The sequence below is a fragment of the Rhinoderma darwinii genome, chromosome 9 (genome assembly GCF_050947455.1).
Source record: "Rhinoderma darwinii isolate aRhiDar2 chromosome 9, aRhiDar2.hap1, whole genome shotgun sequence".
Lineage (NCBI taxonomy): Eukaryota > Metazoa > Chordata > Amphibia > Anura > Rhinodermatidae > Rhinoderma > Rhinoderma darwinii.
The window spans coordinates 56,419,425-56,431,872 of NC_134695.1; the positions used below are offsets into that span (position 1 = coordinate 56,419,425).

The 12,448-nt window shown below is 41.0% G+C and overlaps 1 protein-coding gene across 1 annotated transcript; it reads left to right on the forward strand.

Annotated features, from left to right (window-relative positions):
* The first annotated feature begins 8,573 nt into the window (after positions 1-8,573).
* FSHB (follicle stimulating hormone subunit beta) lies at positions 8,574-11,657 on the forward strand. Its single transcript, XM_075837005.1, has 2 exons — positions 8,574-8,732; positions 11,433-11,657. The coding sequence occupies exons 1-2, from the start codon at positions 8,574-8,576 to the stop codon at positions 11,655-11,657; spliced, it is 384 nt and encodes a 127-aa protein (XP_075693120.1).
* The last annotated feature ends 791 nt before the right edge of the window (positions 11,658-12,448 follow it).

A 12,448-nucleotide genomic window follows, 5' to 3' on the forward strand; every position in this document is an offset into this window, starting at 1 on the left:
ATGATTGAGCAATCGCTGTTGTTTTCCTATTCCACGGCACAAATATTTTTTCCCCGTTTTCCCACTACATTATATGGTACAATAAATAACGCTGTGAAAATCTACAACTCATGTCGCCAAAAACAAGCCCTCATACGGCAATTTTGACGGAAAAATAAAAAAGCTATGGCTAAACTAAGGAAAAAACTAAAGTGAAAATCTGAAAAATAGCTTCGACGAGAGGGGGTTAATAAATCTGTGGGGTATGGAATATTGGTACGCCTAACCGGGTGCTCGTGGCAGGTTCTCACAAACCCCTTCTGACTCGCCCCTGCGGACAGAAGATAGATATAGAATAAATAGATAACTAGATAGATAGATATGAGATAAATAGATATAGATAGATAGATAGATAGATAGATAGATAGATAGATAGATAGATAGATAGATAGATAGATAGATAGATAGATAGATAGATAGATAGATAGATAGATAGATAGATAGATAGATAGCCATCTGCCACGTCAAGCTTCACCTGTGCCACGAACCATCTGTGCCAAAGCGTCTGCTACACCTCGTGTCTGTCTGGACTCTTACAGGTACTCTTGTGCGAAAAGACTTTTGCATAGACTGTTGTTTGCTCAGCTGCCACTCCACTATGGGTGAGCGGCCTAGTGGGTCCACATTCCCCAGGACCGTGACAACTTGGTTTGCTGCCAGACAGACACAGGAAGAGGAACAAGTGGATGTTGGCTGTATGCAATGAAGAACGGGGAAGAAGCAGTAGATTCACTCGTGTGGTTTTTGTCGGAGAACTTGGCCCAAGGACGGAGCTGCACCCATTTGTCGTGTTGAACAGAAATAAAATGACAAACAAAATTATCCAGTATTTGATTGATCCTTTCAACTTGGCCATTAGATTGTGGGCGATACGCATAAGAAAAATTCAATTTCACATCAAGATGTTTACACAGGGCTTTCTAGAATTTAGAAGTAAATTGCACACTCCGATCAGACACAATATGGAGGGGCAGTCCATGCAGACAAAAGATATGCTGTATAAATAAATTTGCCAGATGAGGAGCAGAGGGAAGACTAGTTAGTGGGATGAAATGTGCCATCTTGGAGAAGCGATCCATTGCGACCCAGACAGTAGTGCAACCTGCAGAAGGAGGAAGGTCGGTGATAAAATCCATGGCAATGTGTTGCCAAGGTCCATCAGAAACGGACAGAGGTTGGAGCAGACCAGTAGGCTTGGAATGAGAGGACTTGTCTTGGGCACAATAGTCCACAACATCTCTAGGCAGCGTGGCCCACCAGTAGTGCCGAGAGATAAAGTCCCGTGTCTTACGGACATCAGAGTGACCAACAATTTGAAATTGTGTCCCCAGATTAGAATCCCCTTCCTATCTGCAGGACGAACAAAAGTCTTTCCTGGGGGAATGTCTCTAATTTGAAGAGGGTTAACGGCAATAATCCTGGTTGGATCTATGATAAACAATGACCATCTGGTTGGCGAGGATTTAATCGTTGTGCAGACTGTAGGTATGTGAGATTCTTGTGGTCTGTATAGACGATGATGGGGTGAATAGCGCCCTCCAGCAGATGTCTCCATGCACAAAATGACCTTTGTGGCAACAATACAGACACAGTCCTGCAGAGCGTCTGCGCTGTTTCTTCTGGTCGGACAATTTGAGTCTTTCCACTGGCATGGCTCTTCAGGTGGAACAGCTGAAGAAGGCAGTAGGGGTCTCTGGAACTTGGGAGGCATTCTATAGGCCCTTTATTCCTGGCGGACCTCCTGGACACGTTCCTGGATCCTAATCTCGATCCGAGTTGCCAAAAGAATAAGGGCATCCAGGGTGGATGGGTGGTCACGAGCCGCCATCTCATCCTTGCTTTGGGGAGGCAGTCCTTGCCAGAAAGTGGCCACCAAGGCCTCAATATTCCAGGCAAGTTCCGCTGCCAAGGTACGGGATTGGATAGCATATTCTCCAACCGTCGATTCCCCTTGACGGAGGGTCAGAAGAGAGGCAGCTGCGAAAGACTTCCAACCTGGTTGCTCAAAAACAGTGCGGAAAGTCTCTAGAAACAACTGTAAATTAGAGGACTCTGGACCCTCACATTCCCAGGTGAGGTTAGCCCATGCCAGGGCTTTGCCTGAAAGAAGGGAGATGATGAAAGCGAGCTTGGTAACTTCAGAGGGGAACAGATGAGCGTGCACTCTGAAGTGAATCTGGCATTGGTTGATAAAGCCCCTACAGGTCTTAGCATCTGGATTGTAGCAAGGTGGTAGGGGGAGAGAGATTCCGGACCCAGTACTGACAGGAGGAGCAGCAGGAGGTGGTGTAGTGGAAGCAGCTGCAGAAGGAAGATCCAAATGATTGATTATAGAGTTTACTGCATGTAGTAGTTGATCCTGGCATGCTGGGAGGTCACGCATGTCTGCTTGCATCATTTGGACTGCAGTCTTGGGTTGACCAGCGGGATCCATGGCCTGAGCGTACTGTAACGGCTATGGGGTATGTTGACCCACTAGGCCACTCCGCCGTAGTGGAGTAGTAGCTGGCCAAACTACAGTCAATTAAACTCTTTAGAAATAGAGTACCTGCATATAAGTTCTGACAGACACGTGGCGCAGCAGATACTTTGGAGTAGCAGACACATTGGCACAGATGACACTTGGCACCAATGACACTTGGCGTGGCAGATGACACTTGGTGTGGCAGATGACACTTGGCGTGGCAGATGACACGTGGCACAGAAGATAAACTCCACTCCAACACTAGACTTCACTCAGGAACAAACACAATTACTGGATATGGGATGCGGGATACAGGATACGGGAACACAGGATACAGGATATAACTGAGGGACCATTTGCAATAACGAACATGGGTAGACACAACAACACTCAGGCACAGAAAGGAGGGCAGAACAGACTTATATAGGGCAGGTTGCACAGAGATAGGCTAGGGAGGGATATAGTGGCGCGTGCTGGCCCTTTAAGAGCACACCAGGAATTGCGCGCGCACCAGACAGGAGCAGTACATGCCGGCACTTCCGGGAAGGAGAAGCAGGACGCCGGCACAAAGGTAATAGATGTTGGCGGCCGCTAGGGGAAGCCGGATAGCGGGAATGGCGGCCGCCAGCGCGATGGATGGATGGATGGATGGATGGATGGATGGATAGATAGATAGATAGATAGATAGATAGATAGATAGATAGATAGATAGATAGATAGATAGATAGATAGATAGATAGATAGATAGATAGATAGAATATCTACCATGAGCAAACTAGTATAATGCAGAGGTAAAAAGTTCATAAACCTCAATTGAACAACTAATCCCAGCACAGGGTCATGGCCACATTCTCCCATATGCATGGTTTGCGTGGGATGGAAATGTCAGTTTTGTTCTAAAGGTTTAAGTGTCTAGCCAGGTTCTAATCCTACGAGCAGCCAAAGCTAGATATGTTTTCATTCCTGGTAAATGCTCAAGGTGAGAGTTGCCTATAAAAGAGAGTGATTTAAGTGTTGCCAGCATCCAGGAGCTATACCGGAGAACACAGGAGTGAAGGTAATGGAGCAATTAGATTTTACTTACTGTAATGTCAGCATAGAATCAATCACTGTGGGGAGGACACATTTATCTTCTATAAGTGTCATGTAATGAGTCTGTTTATCCAGTATTGATCTGTCTAAACTTACACAAGATAATAATTCAATTCTAAAGAGTTTGGTTTACTCAAGAAAGTTTAAAAGTATAATAACATTTGAAATTCCAGGGCTTTACCTAAAAAATGTAAAGTAAGATAGAAATGGAAAAACAACAATTATGATTCATAGTGGGAAAAAAAATATTTTTGTTGGACGGATCAAATGAAATTAGGCTGATCACAGGGTGTTCTGCTGTTGGGACTCCCATCGCTTAGCTGTAGTCTGCAGGGGAACCTTTTATCAACAGTTAGATTACCCTGCAGCACCTCCATAGGGGAAATTAAGCATTACCTGGTTCCCATTGAAATCAATATGTTGTCCGTTTAATGCATGGCACTGCTGGGTCCTCTGATTAGAGTACCCCCTTTATAGCAGCTGCCCCTCTGTGTAATTAATGGAGGTCCCCCTCTATTACCTCTGCCTGCTTTTGACAAACCCTTTTTTGTTAGAAAGGTCCCCCAAAAATAAGCTGATCACTGGGTGTCCTGCTGCTGGGTCCCCTAGTAATCAGCTGTAATCAGTGAGGGAACACACAGGAAGTGTTAAATTCTGCTGCAGCGCCATCACAAGGAAAATAAAGCATTACATAGTACCCATTAACATCCTGGGTCCTCCAGAGAGAGAGGTGCTTTTTGTAGCTGTTTTCTGCTCCATGAAATTCATTGAGGTCCTGAAGAATGAAGCCTACCTATTATCTCAGAATGCCTATTGGGGTATTTGACAATGGGTTTTCTAAACCAGACAACTCTTTTTAAATTACCAAATCTGAACACATTATTTATTTGCTATACAGGTGAATACAATCAAAACATTTTTATTATCAGTCATTTCAGGTTTAAGAAAAGTTAACTACAGTGTTCTTTAAAGAGATTAGTTCGTCCATCTCGATAACCAAAAGTTTATCTCACATATCTAACGTTTCTACTGTAGGGTTAGTGTTAGGCAACATTCAGACGAGCGTGTGCAAACTCAGACGTGAAAAACTGAGGTTTTTCACGTCCAAGATGCACCCGTACGGGGTGCGTTATCACGGATCCCTCATAGACTAGAGTCAATGGAGGGTTTTGTGAAAACACAAGAAAATAGGAAATGTCCTATTTTTCCATGGATTCTTCTTCACATGCTCTGTTGAAACAACGGCTGTGTGAACGGCCCCATTACAATACATGTGTCCCTGTGACGGCCATTGTTCTAACGGCCGTCTCATGGACGAGTTACACGCTCGTCTGAATGTGCCCTTACTAAAGTATAATAAATGGATAGAAATAATTTTTTCTACTTACAATGGTATTTTCTGAATAGAGTTTAAACAGACTATAAATGTACATTTTACAAAATTATTATTGATTCTCTAGTTAAAGCATACCTAACATTTCAGATGAATTTAAGGAATAAGCTGTCATATGTGTGTACATGAGGAATAATACTATTTCTGGCCATTATGTGACTTGTATTCTGCATTTTTTAGCAGTTTTCCCCTCTGCAGGCTCTATCTGTAATTCTCAATTTTCTCTGAGCTAGTGGGCAGAGCTGAACTGCTGTCACGTCTGCCATACACAATACACATAGTGAAGAGAAAAATCCTGCTCCACCATCTCTATCTATTATATATATACATATGTATATATATATATATATATATATATATATATATATATATATATATAGGCAGCAACATGGCAAACATTATACAGCAGTAATGACCAGTTTAGCTGTGAGTCCAGCTCTGGGGTGATATAGAACACCTACTAAAAACAGCATCTCTGTGTGTCTCTCTGCCTCTCTCTCACTCTGGTCCTGCTCCCTTCTTCCCTCTCCATAGTCTCCTATGGGCAGCTGTAACCTGATCCTTCCGTGAGCTTATAGTCCATCTTGTCTTGAGGAGACGGAAAAAGCAGGAAATTCATAGTGAGTGAACAGTTAGGGAGGGGGGAGGAAAAGAGCCTGATAAGTGGAAAATTAGTATTTTCTCTAATAAGACAAATTACAGAGTTTCTTATCTTCGTTTGAACTATTGATTAATGCAAAGTTGGTGGAAAAGTTAGTGACCATTTAAGTACTGTTAGCTCCATGTTTCTGCTCGCAGAGCCCCAACCAATGTTATCTTCTGACATATCCCTATGACATTCTTTCTCTATTGAGTCCTCAAGGACCCACAACAGGTCATATTTCCAGAATTTCCATATTATTGCGCAGGTGAAGTATCATTCATAGAAGATAGGGGGCCCCATAGCAAAGATCAAAATGGGACCACAGCCAGGACAGTAGGGTTTGCAGTTTGTTTCCCCTTCCACTTGCTTTACATTACCCCAGGTCTCCACCTTTTCGCATGATGCGCCAGTATTATTAAATAGCCCCCACATAGCAGAATACAAGGCACAATTCCACTTTAGATGACTTGCAGGAAAAAATTAAGAGGAATTTAAATCATATCTCCGATCATCTCTGCACTTTTAGCCCTATTGATTTCTCCAAAGGACATCATGATTTTTAAAAGTCGACAAGTTTACACTGATACATTGTAGCAAACGATCAGGACAGGAGAGATTTGTACTGCCGATGTATTTACCTCCCAGAGAATTGCCAAGACTGGATATAATTGTATTAGTATTAATTTTAAGCCTGTACAGATTTTTAGCTTATGGCACTCTTCGTGCACATTTTCGTTGGGGTTCTGTTCATGGGTTCCGTCAGACCTTTCAGTCAGGGGAACCTATGAACGGAAAACAAATTGAAACCATAACTTTCCATTTGCATTACCATTGATTTCAATTGTAACGCTAACATGTTTTTTTGCCTGATGAAGAGGTCGTCCGACCTCGTAACGCGTAGCTTATTCTGATTAAAACATATAGTCTTTTATCTCCTGCCTCCTATGGACTGATTGCTATATATAATGTACCTTCTATGCAAATAGATAGCTCTGGGGAAGTATTCCTATTTTCTACCTCCTTCTACACTTAAATTCTGTGTGCACCTTTGTAAAAAAAAATTTTTAATTACTTGAATATATTTTGTGGTTTTATGAAACTTTCAAATTCACTTTTATTATAATATTTTGTTTGACTTTTTTAAGATAAGGTTTCTATGTATCCTGAAGCTGTGTCGTTCTCTCTCAGCCAAATCCGTCCGTCAGCTATACTGACGGCTCAGCTGAGAATGGTTCCTGCATTTCTCTGACTCACAGGATACATAAAAGCTGTATCTTAAAAAGTAAAAAAACATTTTAATAAAACTGACCTTAAAAGTTGCATAAAAATGCAAAATACATTAATTTAATTTAAAATAAAATATTTGCTTACAACGGTGCGCATATCCTTTAAGCCAGATTATGGATAATATATACGTCTATACTTACTTATAGTCAAATGAGTAAATGTGCCTAAAGAAGCCCAAGCTCCGGGTTCCTGAAATCTCAGGCTCCGTGCACACAGTGATTCAGATGTTTATACAGGAAAGATGTATAATTGGAAAACAATTAGGTTGCACCAATCATTCCTTCTACAATTAGAAAAAATCGGGAACTTGGTACCAGCGCTGCTGACATCAGGCAAGGACGAGTTGTTTTGGTTTCAAAGAGATTTATTCGACTACGTGTTTCGACGCTGAACCAGCATCTTCCTTAGGCCATATATTAAAACATAGTGAAGGACAAAACATTTATAGTACAAGCAGTAGTTAAAAAAAATAAATAAATCCAAAAATGGCCATGTGATGAAATTAGATGAGGTCATGGGGTTAAAAAATGATGGACATGAGCCCCAGCTGTTTTTTATTCTGCTCATTTTTATTGGCTGCGGCTCATGTCCATCATTTTTAACCCCATGACCTCATCTGATGTCATCGCATGGCGATTTTTTGGCTTTTTTAAACTTTTTTAACTACTGCATTTACTATAAGGGTATGTTCACATGCAGTGGTTTCAGACGTAATTCGGGCGTTTTACGCCTCAAATTACGCTTGAAAAAACGCCCCTAATACGCCTACAAACATCTGCCCATTGCTTTCAATGGGAATTACGATGTTCTGTTCCCACGAGCCTTTATTTTACGCGTCGCTGTCAAAATACGGCGCGTAAAATGACGGCTCGTCAAAAGAAGTGCAGGACACTTCTTGGGAAGTTTTTGGAGGCGTTTTTCATTGACTCCATTGAAAAACAGGTCCAAAAACGGCCGTAAAAAACGCTGCGAAAAACGCGAGTTTTGTCTGAAAACAGTTCCTGATTTTCAGACTTTTTTTTAACAACTCGCGTTTTTCGCAGCGTTTTTTCCGTAAAACGTCCGAATTACGTCTGAAACCACTGCGTGTGAACATACTCTAAATGTTTTTTCGATCACTATGTTTTAATATAGGAAGATGCTGGTTCAGTGTCGAAAAACGTAGAAAAATAAATCTCTTTGAAACCAAACCGACTCATCCTTGCCTGATGTCAGCAGCGCTGGTACCAAGTTCCCGATTTTTTTCCAATTCCGATTATTCATCCTAAGCGGAGATAGTACCGTCTACCAGCAGAGGAATAGCTGCAGCTGTCATAGTTATTTACCACCTTGTCTACACCAGTGTTGTGCCTGAGACCTCACAACCGCTCTAGGTGAGCTTAGTTACTACTCTTTCCTACCGTCATCACCCTGGGCGACCTGCACCATGTGGCACTGTGCAATTTTTCTCTTTTAGATCCTTCTATAATAAGAACCTGGTACTGATTTTACTCTATGCTGCATGTAGACCATTAATGTATGTGTGTTTATGCCACCCATGAGTCACTTGCATGATCACCAGGCTGTAAATCTGTTCGGTTCCACTGCTAGGTATCCAAAACGTTTGGGCTTTTAGAATTATTCGGTTAAAGCCATTTGTACCATCTTTCCACAGAATGGAGAAGTTATTTGTGTACGTGCTGGTTTTGTGTTGGAAGATAATTCCGTGCACGATGTGTGAGCTATCTAACATTACCATTGTGCTGGAGAAGGAGGAATGTAGTGCCTGCATTTCTGTTAATGCTACTTGGTGCTCAGGATATTGCAACACAAAGGTGAGTAGACAAGTCTCTAAAATGTTCAGAAACACCTTGAATCTGTAAAATTGTACAGTGGGTCTCTTAGGGCAACAAAAAGTTCCAAAAAGTATATGAAAGGTCATATGTTTACATTTTTAAAACCGGGATTAAGATGAACTACACCTCCATACTGCACAGTTACACCCACACTTCAGTTATGATATTCCCCTTTTAGCTCCTTTTTACAGTATGTACTTATATAGTTTCCATTGAACTCAATAATACAGGGGTATGCCGTAATCTCCTTTGCTCCCCCTAGTGGTGGCCAAAGGCAGCCAGAATTTTATCATATAACTCTATGGCTGTGTGAAGGATTTGGAGCTCTGCAAAAGGGAAATATGGAGCACTAACTGCTAAAAAGATAAATAATGAAATAAATCATCACATATTTTTGTGTCTATCTTTATACAAACACAGATGTAAAGACACATTTTACAATCCCATTTCCTCAGCCTTGGTTGGATTTACACTACATGAAAATTTTTACAATTTATGAATTACATTATTATTTTGGTTTTTACAGCATAGATGGCTCTGATTGTGACATTGAATTGTTAAAACTGCATTTTAAACAATATATATAGTCAGGAGCATACATAGAGGGGAGGGACAGAAGGACTTGGTGCTTGGTTGCCCTCCGTCCCCTTCCCATGACCCTTGGGTTCATTCCCCACATCCTTGAAGAGAGGATTGCTGCACAAATTCTCACCACCCATTGAGATAAGAAATACAACCAACCCGTACTAGGCCCCCTACCTCCATGGGCCACATAGAAGGGGTGCGGGTTGTCTCTATGGTACGTACTCCCTTACATATAATATACAGTAATATATACATAATGCAGGTCCAGATCTCAGACATGTATACTTGTTTTTGGGACCACATATAGCAAATAAACATACAAAATCATAAAACTGGGTAACCTGATATTTCTATATTTTATGTGGTTTTAGTCAGCTTATTCTTTTTTAAAAATTAATAATATTATAAATTCCATTTACTCCACTCTATTTCTTTTAAGAATTGCTAGGCATTTGTTCGCTCCACTGGTCTCCCACCATTTACAGTTACTGGGGGCCGCTCTTTACAAGCTTTTATACATATAATTGAGCTCATGAGAATTGGATACAAGGCTAAAAATAAAATGAAAAACCTTGCCAGAAAGCTTATGCCCTGTTTTCCTGGAGAGCTGTCTTAAAGGGGTATTGCACTTTTAATAAAAATGTAGCTTTATAGATTTACAATGGTGAATATTGACACTTTTTCATATTCACCTAGTTTTCACTCCTTCTCCTGATCTCCTAGCTGCTGTAGTAATGTAATGATTGCTACCATGACTGCTTTTTCTGGGTTTGCCATAGTAGCATATATACATTAGATAGTTTATTCAGCAAATATCTATCCCTGACTCTCCCATAAACATGCATGCTCTGAGCAGCTGAGCATGCATGCTTGTTTTAATCCATCTTTGTCACCGCTTATCTTCTAGGGGTTTGGGGATCAAAGGATTGGCATGTTGGATTTCAATGCCTGTAGTCGGAGGACTGGTTCAGATGACTTTAGTTCAATATTTATTACAAGCTTAAGGGCCCTTTTACACAGGCCAATTATCGGCCAAACAAGCGATCACAGAATGCTCGTTTCCGGTCACTGCCCTGTGTAAGCAGGGCAACGATCAGCCGATGATCGATCTCATTCATTGGCTGATCGTATCGTTTCTGCAGCCTAAAATATTATCGTTTTCGGCCGCACATCTCCCTGAGTAAACAGGGAGACGTGCTGCCGACATGATAGAAATGTATGTATGGGGATATAAAAGAAATGTATGTATGTGGATGAGTGGTCGTCCACATACATAGCTCCTTGTGAAAGGAGCAAACGAGCGCCGATCAACGAGCTGTCTTGTTGATCGGCCGTCGTTTACATGGCCAAAATGGGCCGGTCTAAAAGGATCCTAACACCTCCATGCTGCCACTAATTGTAATGAATCCCATTGTTATTTGCTTTGCGTTCTGCCTCTGTTTTGTCACTATTATGTCCCTGATTCTTCTTTACATGTCTACAATGTTCCTTTAATGAGCTGCCTGTGCCTCTAGATGTGTATTTCTATATTAAAGTATGGCATACAGATTTTTCAACTCCTATTATGTTCAATACAAGCTGTAAAAATTTATATGCAGCTATCACCCCCTAGTGGTGGCTGCATGCAGCCAGAATTTTATCATTTAAAGGGGTAGTCCAGGATTATAAAAATATGGCTGCTTTCTCCCAGAAACAATTTCATACCTGTCCATGGGTTGGGTCTGGTATTGCAGCTCAGCTCTATTGAAGTGAATGGGGCCGAGTTGCAATACCAAACACAACCTGTGGAAAGGTGTGGCACTGTTTCTGAAAGAAAGCTGCCATGTTTTTATAATCCTGGAAAACCACTTTAATTATGACTGTGTGAAGGGACGCAGGGCATTTGGAGCTTAATGTGCATCTCTGAGCCCTATAAAGATATATCATAAAATTACGGTAAAGAAAGTCCATTAGGTGGTGCTCTCAGTAGTGGGCTGGGTCTATAACAAGGTTTGCTTTGGGGCCATATGATTTTTCATTTAAAATATTCTAGTAATATTGCCAGTTGAATATGATACCTGGCTGAATATAATATTGAATGTGTTCTTATTTCAGGATCCAAATTTAATGTACCCCCACAAGTCTGAAAAACAGGAGATCTGCACATACACAGAGATTACTTATGAAACTGTGAAAATCCCTGGCTGCGCTGAGAACATAAATCCTTTCTACACTTATCCGGTGGCAGTGGATTGTCATTGTGGACGGTGTGATTCTGAAATGACTGACTGTACAGTGAGGGGCTTAGGACCCACTTACTGTTCCCTCAGCCAAGACTAAAATTTGAAGATTATACCTTTATCATGTTTATTACGAACAAGAGTGAAATATTTTATCTAATTTAAAGAGCAATTCCACTTAAAACGAAAAGTTTGTCATCCTGTCTGGTTGTTTAATATACTATACAGCTATTTTTTAGTTGTATCTGTTTCTGGGAACTAATATGGACCCCAAAATAACTCTCGCAATGTTTGTCAGAGGCGTCCAGATTTCTCAGTTTGAAATTGAATGCTACATCCCCCATTTTTATATTGTTGAATAACTAGACAGATTTGCCTTTCCGGACCTGATAGAAGCTGGATGACTACCTATGTAGGAACCACTGGCTGCCATTAGTGGTTGACAATTTTTAGGACAAGTCAATAACCTAAAAAGCAACTGAACATATTTTTAACATCTTGACCTGATAGAAAAATTCATAGATTTATATTTCCAAGATTTATTTTAGGTGGAATTGCACTTACAACTTTGAAAAAAGGCAGTATACTAATGTATAGATATAAGTAATGCAACTTTCTGCATCATATTGAAGGGGTTCTCTTTATTGCTGGTCTATCCTTAAGGCCTTTTTACATGGGCCAATTATCGGGCAAACAAGCGTTTATAGAACTGGGCAACGATAGTGTAAACAGGGCAACGATCAGCCGATGAACGGCTGATTATATTGTTTATGCTGCAAGAAATATTATTGTTGTCGGCAGCTCATCTCCCTGTGTAAACAGGGAGACCTGCTGCCGACATGATAGAAATGTATGAGGATGAGCAGTCATAGTAACGAGTGCTCGTCCCCA

What these genes read in the sequence shown, in the direction of transcription:
- FSHB (XM_075837005.1), top strand. Translation starts at nt 8,574, where the DNA reads ATGGAGAAGTTATTTGTGTACGTGCTGGTTTTGTGTTGGAAGATAATT. An exon ending in CAGGATATTGCAACACAAAG is followed by an intron (nt 8,733 to 11,432) that starts GTGAGTAGACAA and finishes TTCTTATTTCAG; the next exon opens with GATCCAAATTTAATGTACCC.